The sequence below is a fragment of the Blennius ocellaris genome (assembly GCF_963422515.1).
Source record: "Blennius ocellaris genome assembly, contig: SCAFFOLD_85, whole genome shotgun sequence".
NCBI lineage: Eukaryota > Metazoa > Chordata > Actinopteri > Blenniiformes > Blenniidae > Blennius > Blennius ocellaris.
The window spans coordinates 122,320-130,912 of NW_027661963.1; the positions used below are offsets into that span (position 1 = coordinate 122,320).

General features: G+C 50.4%; 1 protein-coding gene across 1 annotated transcript in view; it reads right to left on the minus strand.

Annotated features, from left to right (window-relative positions):
• LOC308148510 (metal transporter CNNM4-like) overlaps positions 1 to 8,523 on the minus strand; it is a 17,871-nt gene extending 9,348 nt beyond the window's left edge. Inside the window, 1 exon segment of the mRNA XM_080521975.1 lies at positions 7,131 to 8,523. Within this exon segment, the coding sequence (XP_080378101.1) occupies positions 7,131 to 8,412 (1,282 nt within the window). The 5' untranslated portion in view covers positions 8,413 to 8,523.
• Positions 8,524 to 8,593: the final 70 nt, after the last annotated feature.

Sequence of the window (8,593 nt, forward strand, 5' to 3'; positions counted from 1 at the left end):
ACAGAAGGAAGTCAAAGGAACCATAGAACAGAAAAAAGTCAAAGGAACCATAGAACAGAAAAAAGTCAAAGGAACCATAGAACAGAAGGAAGTCAAAGGAACCATAGAACAGAAGGAAGTCAAAGGAACCATAGAACAGAAAAAAGTCAAAGGAACCATAGAACAGGAGGAAGTCAAAGGAACCATAGGACAGAAGGAAGTCAAGGAACAGTAGAACAGAAGAACAGAAGGAAGTCAAAGGAACCATAGAACAGAAGGAAGTCAAGGAACAGAAGAACAGAAGGAAGTCAAGGAACCATAGCACAGAAGAACAGAAGGAAGTCAAGGAACCATAGAACAGAAGAACAGAAGGAAGTCAGGGAACCGTAGAACAGAAGGAAGTCAAGGAACCGTAGAACAGAAGAACAGAAGGAAGTCAAGGAACCGTAGAACAGAAGAACAGAAGGAAGTCAAGGAACTGTAGAACAGAAGGAAGTCAAGGAACCGTAGAACAGAAGAACAGAAGGAAGTCAAGGAACCATAGAACAGAAGGAAGTCAAGGAACAGTAGAACAGAAGAACAGAAGGAAGTCAAGGAACCGTAGAACAGAAGGAAGTCAAGGAACAGTAGAACAGAAGAACAGAAGGAAGTCAAGGAACCATAGAACAGAAGAACAGAAGGAAGTCAAGGAACAGTAGAACAGAAGAACAGAAGGAAGTCAAGGAACCGTAGAACAGAAGGAAGTCAAGGAACAGTAGAACAGAAGAACAGAAGGAAGTCAAGGAACCGTAGAACAGAAGAACAGAAGGAAGTCAAGGAACCATAGAACAGAAGGAAGTCAAAGGAACCATAGAACAGAAGGAAGTCAAGGAACCGTAGAACAGAAGGAAGTCAAGGAACAGTAGAACAGAAGAACAGAAGGAAGTCAAGGAACCGTAGAACAGAAGAACAGAAGGAAGTCAAGGAACCATAGAACAGAAGGAAGTCAAAGGAACCGTAGAACAGAAGAACAGAAGGAAGTCAAGGAACCGTAGAACAGAAGAACAGAAGGAAGTCAGGGAACCGTAGAACAGAAGAACAGAAGGAAGTCAAGGAACCGTAGAACAGAAGAACAGAAGGAAGTCAAGGAACCGTAGAACAGAAGAACAGAAGGAAGTCAAGGAACCGTAGAACAGAAGAACAGAAGGAAAGGTCGGGAGTCGTTCAGAATCAGCCTTGAAGCCAAACCACGCGCTTTTCTACAAAGTCTCACGGGACGCATGTCCAACGGCCGTTAAACCACGGGACACGTCTGGACGCACTCGTATAAACGTGGACACGAGTACAAATGTGGACGCCGCGTTAACACGTCTGTCCACTGGGGGGCAGCAGCTCCGTTTGGCTCCAATCAGAGCCTCCGACCAGAACGGTGACCAGGACGTCCGTTAACCGATAACGAGTCCTTGCTGCTCCGGCTGACGAGTCACCGACCTGAAGACGGACGACGTCACTCGATGTCAGTCGTTAGCTTAGCCGCCGGCCGACAAGCTAGCCGGGTTCTGCCAACTTCCAGGACGGTAATGAAACGCCGTGTGTCTGGCACAGACGGAGACACGCGGTCGCCACGACGACGACAACAACGTTTTCTGTCCAACGTGAGAACAAAGTACGCTTTTTTCCTGCTTTTCACTTGTTTTGGACACAGAAGCTCCAAAGACGGACCGAGTGCCAGAGGCCGACATGTAAAGCTGCACCAGCAGGTCATGTGACCACGTGGTCATGTGACAGACGGCGAGCTGGGAGCCCCTTTCATGTTATACTTCATTACTCTTGTTAGATATTCTGCCTGATTTGTGCGTCTCTCATGTGACCAAAGCACAAAGAGACACAATCGGGCTCTTTGAGTTTTCCTTTGTCGTGTTAAAGACGAACATGAAAGACGCCTCCTTTCATCCTACATCTTTATAAATGGAGGGTTTTTTTCCACATTTTTACTGACGGCGTCTGTGGCCACTTCCTGTGATGACAGCAAATCCTTCAAATGCCATCTCCTCTAATGAGGTGGGGGAAGGTGAAGGTCAGGTGAAGGTCAGGTGAAGGTCAGGTGAAGGTCACCCGGTGGCGACTGACGGGACGGCAGCTGGATGAAAAAGAGAACCGACTCCTCGCCGCCTCAGGGCCGAAGTACGACGGTAAAGAGTCACCTGACCCGGCTCACGAGGAGAAAACAGCCACACCGCTGGACGCCGTCGCCGTGGCAACCGATGCCAGGAAGCAAACCGGAGGAACGTGAGCCAATCTGGGCGGCAGGCGGGGGGCCGGGGTCGGAGAGGCGGGAGGCAGGAAGAACAGCCAGACCCCCCCCCCCCCCCCCCTCCAAACCAACCCGTGGCTCTTCAGCCCTCCTGCAGCGGCTCCAGAGAGCTTTACCACGGCAAACACACCCACGCTTTATTTTTAGATTATTTACTCTGCAGGAATGTTCAGAGGGACGTGGAGCTCTTAGCTAACGGGTTTTAATAAAAGACAACTAAGATGTGAGATATTATTAAAATCACCTTAAATTTGGGTAAAAACCCTTTAAAAAAATAAACTAAAAATGACTTTAATAAGGCACAACAACAAAGATGTGAAACATTATTAAAATCACCTTAAATTTGGGTAAAAACTCTTTAAAAAAAAAACTAAAAATGACTTTAATAAGGCACAACTACTAAGATGTGAAACATTATTAAAATCACCTTAAATTTGGGTAAAAACTCTTAAAAAAAAAAAAACTAAAAATGACTTTAATAAGGCACAACAACTAAGATGTGAAACATTATTAAAATCACCTTAAATTTGGGTAAAAATTCTTTAAAAAAATAAACTAAAAATGACTTTAATAAGGCACAACAACTAAGATGTGAAACATTATTAAAATCACCTTAAATTTGGGTAAAAACTCTTAAAAAAAAAAAAACTAAAAATGACTTTAATAAGGCACAACAACTAAGATGTGAGATATTATTAAAATCACCTTAAATTTGGGTAAAAACTCTTAAAAAATAAACTAAAAATGACTTTAATAAGGCACAACAACTAAGATGTGAAACATTATTAAAATCACCTTAAATTTGGGTAAAAACTCTTAAAAAAAACTAAAAATGACAAGAATTACAAAATGGAAAAAAGAAAAATGAGGGGAAAACCTGCTTAAAATGCTTTCAAAGCTCTGTTGTGTCAAAGACGCTTAATTGTGAAACTGTGGAGTCGGAAAACGGCGGAAAAAGCAGAGAAAAGTTTCCCTTCCTGAATCGTCGGCGAAGCTTCATGGAGGCGAACGAGTGTCGGAACATCAAACACTTTAATATGTCCGAGCACAACGTCCCAGCATGCATCACTGCAGCCTCACAGGCCCCATCCAGTGTTTACTACTGCGTCTCGTCAACACGCCGCCGAGGCCGACGCCTCCTCGCCACGCCGCCACAGACACAGCACGCCAGGGTGTGTGTGTGTGTGTGTGTGTGTGTGTGTGTGTGTGTGTGTGTGTGTGTGTGTGTGTGAACACACCCCTCCGTGACCTTGAGACAAGCCGCCTGAGAAAAAGAAAATATATTCAAACAACAGGGGGGGAGGCAGGCGCAAGTGTGTGTGTGTGTGTGTGTGTGTGTGTGTGTGTGTGTGTGTGTGTGTGTGTGTGTGTGTGTGTGTGTGTGTGTGTGTGTGTGTGTGTGTGTGTGTTAAAACAGAGAAGTGAAACTGGGAAGTGTTTACGATTCACACAAAACCTGGACATCAGACCGATTCCAGAGCCACGAGAAACTTTCACAAACAAGTTCTCTTCAAGCTCGTCCGTCACGTTTCTCCTTCCCCGCCGAAGGTTCCCCCCCCCCCGCCCCCCGCCCGGGTGGCAGGTTGTGGAGGGCGACGGGAGGAAGAGGAGACATCACGGCTTCCCCGCAGCTCGACCCGTGACGCCAAAAGGTCGGCGGAAAGGTCGAGCCAGTGGGTCGTCGTGGCGACGCCAGGAAGGTTTGGCCTCAGCCTTCACGCACAAATACACCTTGTCTTTTCCACGCAACGTCACGCGTTTGTCTTGAAATCAGTCAAATGTAGGGATGCACCGATACCGATACCAGTATCGGTACCGATACCAATCCCAATACTAGTATCGGTACCGATACCGATACCATTACAAGTATCGGTACCAATACCATTACAAGTATCGGTACCAATACCAGTATCGGTACCAATACCGATACCAATACTAATACCGATACCAGTATCGGTACCAATACCGATACCAATACCAGTATCGGCACCAATACCAGTATCGGCACCAATACCAGTATCAGTATCAGTACCGATACAATACCAATATCAGGACCGATATCGGTGCATCGGTGTTTGGAGAGAAATCGTAAAAAAACCAATGTTGGGCTTCGTTAAATGATTCTTCAAACTTTCCTGCCTCACATGTTGATTTATCGGTCGGCAGGTTGATCACCTGGACACTTGGCTTGTCAGAGAATTGATGACATGGCGGATTAATAAACACCCCGAGGTCCCTGAGTTTACTCTCCTTCGCTCCGTTCGAGCTCTCCGTCCTGGAGAGAAACTTTAGACTCCACTTTATTGTGATAGCGGCTCTTTTATCGGAGTGTTTTGAAGCGGCGAGTGTTTGACTGGAGGTGAGAGGTTGGATCTGACGTGTACAGTTCCCAGCATGCGGCCAGTGTTTAGAGAAAAAAGGAGTCGATCCGGAGTCGATCCGATCCAGGATCCGGTTCCGGTATGAACGTGATTCCCGGATCAGAAACTCCAGATCCAGCCTGCGGAGGTTCTGTTCCTCTGCCGGCTGCAAACTGTGGACTGGATTCCCCGAACGGAGGCGAGTCTCAATGAGAGGCGGAGTCACGAGTCAGGAAATCCAGTCCACAGTTTGCAGCCAGCTTCAGCATGCTAAGGGAACTAGCGGAACTAGCGGCGTTGTGCTAACCGACACGTCTCTGTTTGGACGGATTTTAGGCTCAAAACACCACAGCGTCTTAACCCTCCAGGAGAGTCACTCCTCCGCCACGCTGCGTCCTCCTCCACCCGAGACTCCCTGAAATAGTCCCAGTGGGTGGAGCTGCGCTGATGAAGAATCTCTCCTGGATTAATAAAGAGATTGTGAGGGCTAAACATAGAGCTAGTTTATTAGAGACCATGTCGTCACTCAGTCCCCCACATTGTCCTCATGGTCTAAACATAGAGCTAGTTTATTAGAGACCATGACGTAGTCTGGTATGGGGAATAGTCTGGTACCGGAATAGTCTGGTACCGGAATAGTCTGGTACCGGAATAGTCTTGTACCGGAATAGTCCGGTATCGCAATAGTCCGGTTGGGGAATAGTCTGGTTGGGGAATAGTCTGGTATGGGGAATAGTCTGGTATGGGGAATAGTCTGGTATGGGGAATAGTCTGGTATGGGGAATAGTCTGGTATGGGGAATAGTCTGGTATCGCAATAGTCCGGTATCGCAATAGTCCGGTATCGCAATAGTCCGGTTGGGGAATAGTCTGGTATGGGGAATAGTCTGGTATGGGGAATAGTCTGGTATGGGGAATAGTCTGGTATGGGGAATAGTCTGGTATCGCAATAGTCCGGTATCGCAATAGTCCGGTATCGGAGCAGTCTGGTATCGGAATAGTCTGGTTGGGGAATAGTCTGGTATGGGGAATAGTCTGGTATCGCAATAGTCCGGTATCGCAATAGTCCGGTATCGCAATAGTCCGGTATCGCAATAGTCTGGTTGGGGAATAGTCTGGTATGGGGAATAGTCTGGTATGGGGAATAGTCTGGTATGGGGAATAGTCTGGTATGGGGAATAGTCTGGTATGGGGAATAGTCCGGTATCGCAATAGTCCGGTATCGGAGCAGTCTGGTATCGGAATAGTCTGGTTGGGGAATAGTCTGGTATGGGGAATAGTCTGGTATGGGGAATAGTCTGGTATGGGGAATAGTCTGGTATGGGGAATAGTCTGGTATGGGGAATAGTCTGGTATCGCAATAGTCCGGTATCGCAATAGTCCGGTATCGGAGCAGTCTGGTATCGGAATAGTCTGGTTGGGGAATAGTCTGGTATGGGGAATAGTCTGGTATCGCAATAGTCCGGTATCGCAATAGTCCGGTATCGCAATAGTCCGGTATCGGAGCAGTCTGGTATCGGAATAGTCTGGTTGGGGAATAGTCTGGTATGGGGAATAGTCTGGTATCGGAGCAGTCTGGTATCGGAATAGTCTGGTTGGGGAATAGTCTGGTATGGGGAATAGTCTGGTATGGGGAATAGTCTGGTATGGGGAATAGTCTGGTATCGCAATAGTCCGGTATCGCAATAGTCCGGTATCGCAATAGTCCGGTATCGCAATAGTCCGGTATCGCAATAGTCCGGTATCGCAATAGTCCGGTATCGGAGCAGTCTGGTATGGGGAATAGTCCGGTATCGCAATAGTCCGGTATCGGAGCAGTCTGGTATCGGAATAGTCTGGTTGGGGAATAGTCTGGTATGGGGAATAGTCTGGTATCGGAGCAGTCTGGTATCGGAATAGTCTGGTTGGGGAATAGTCTGGTATGGGGAATAGTCTGGTATGGGGAATAGTCTGGTATGGGGAATAGTCTGGTATCGCAATAGTCCGGTATCGCAATAGTCCGGTATCGCAATAGTCCGGTATCGCAATAGTCCGGTATCGGAGCAGTCTGGTATCGGAACAGCCTGGTATCGGAACAGCCTGGTATCGGAACAGCCTGGTATCGGAATAGTGTGGTATCGGAATAGTCTGGTATCGGAACAGTCTGGTATTGGAATAGTCTGGTATCGGAATAGTCTGGTATCGGAATAGTCTGGTATCGGAATAGTCTGGTATCGGAATAGTCTGGTAGTCTGGTATTGGAATAGTCTGGTATCGGAATAGTCTGGTATCGGAATAGTCTGGTATCGGAATAGTCTGGTATCGGAATAGTCTGGTATTGGAATAGTCTGGTATCGGAATAGTCTGGTAGTCTGGTATTGGAATAGTCTGGTATCGGAATAGCCTGGTAGACTCATTGGGGTATTGGGACGGGAAGTGACAACAGGTGGACGGCGGTTCTCCAGATAAACCAGAGTTGAGAACCTGCGTGGAACCCCCCCTCCCCCCCCCCCCACCAACCTTTCTTGAACTCCTCCAGCATGGAGTCCAGCTTGGTGTCGTGGAACACGAAGTGCACCGGGTGGTTGTAGAACTTGGTGATGGTCTTCAGCGTGGTGCAGTCGTCCGGGTCCACGAAGGCCAGGTCCTTGACGTACAGGATGTCCACGATGTTGGAGCGCTCGTCCTCGCACACCGGGATCCGGGTGTAGCCGCTCTCCATGATCTCCGACATGGTGTTGAAGTCCAGCACGGCGTCGCTGTGGATCATGAAGCAGTTGCCGACGGCCGTCATCACGTCCTCCACCGTCTTGGTGCGCAGCTCCAGCGCGCCCTGGATCATGTTGAGCTCCTCCTTCACCAGGTCGTTGTAGGGCTCCGTCACCTTCAGCATCTCCACCAGCTTCTCCCGGTTGTACACCGTGCCGATCTCCTGGCCCAGCACGCAGTCCAGCAGCTTGCTGATGGGCCAGGACAGCGGGAAGGTGAGCAGCATGAACAGCTTGGTGACCATGATGGTGTTGGCGCCCACCGCCAGCCCGTGGCGCGAGCACAGCGCCTGCGGCACGATCTCGCCGAAGATCACGATGCCGATGGTGGAGGCCACCACGGCGCCCAGCCCCGAGCCGATCAGGTCGTCCAGCAGGATGGTGAGCGTGGTGTTCACCAGCACGTTGCCCAGCAGCAGCGAGCACAGCAGGTAGTTGCCCTTGCGGCGGATGGGCTCGATCTTGCGGGCGTACCTCTTCTCCTTGTCCGTGCCGCAGCTCTGCACGATGCGCAGCTCCATGGGGTCCAGGGCCATCAGGCCCAGGTTCAGCCCGCTGAACATGCCCGACAGCACCAGCAGGAAGGAGATGAGGATGACCTGCAGCCACACGGGCAGCAGGGACTTCTTCACCTCCACCACGCGCAGGCGGCCGTCCTCGTCGTCCAGCAGGTACCAGCGCTGGTCGCGGCGGTCCAGCACGCAGAGCCCGAACACCTTGACCACCTCGCTCTTCCGGAGCTGCTTGATGCTGAGGCTCACCACGCCGGCCGTGTTCTGGCTCTTCACCTCCATGGGGCCCCTCACCGCCACGTCCTTGGTGTACTCCGGGCAGGTGCGGTTCGCGTAGGCGACGGCGCCCGACTCGTCGTCCTCCGTCTCGCTGGAGTAGAGCTCCGCGAAGCGGATGAGCTCCGTGGTGTTCGGCAGCAGGCGCAGCCCGTAGAAGCGCAGCAGGATGTTGCTGCCCTCGGTCACCTGGATGACGCCCTGCTCGGTGGTGGCGGACGGCCGGTCGCTCCTCTCCAGGCGCATGCCGAGGATCCGCGTGCCGTTGGCGGGCCCCGGGAGCGCCGCGGCGGCGCGGCCGCCCGCCAACACGCAGGAGAAGAGGAGCAAGGTTCCCGTGAGGCTCCGTCCGCTCCGCTCCACCGCCATGTTTGTTTCTGCAAGCAGGGGGGAACTGACGTCACCTACTCCTTTCCAGCGGCCCGCC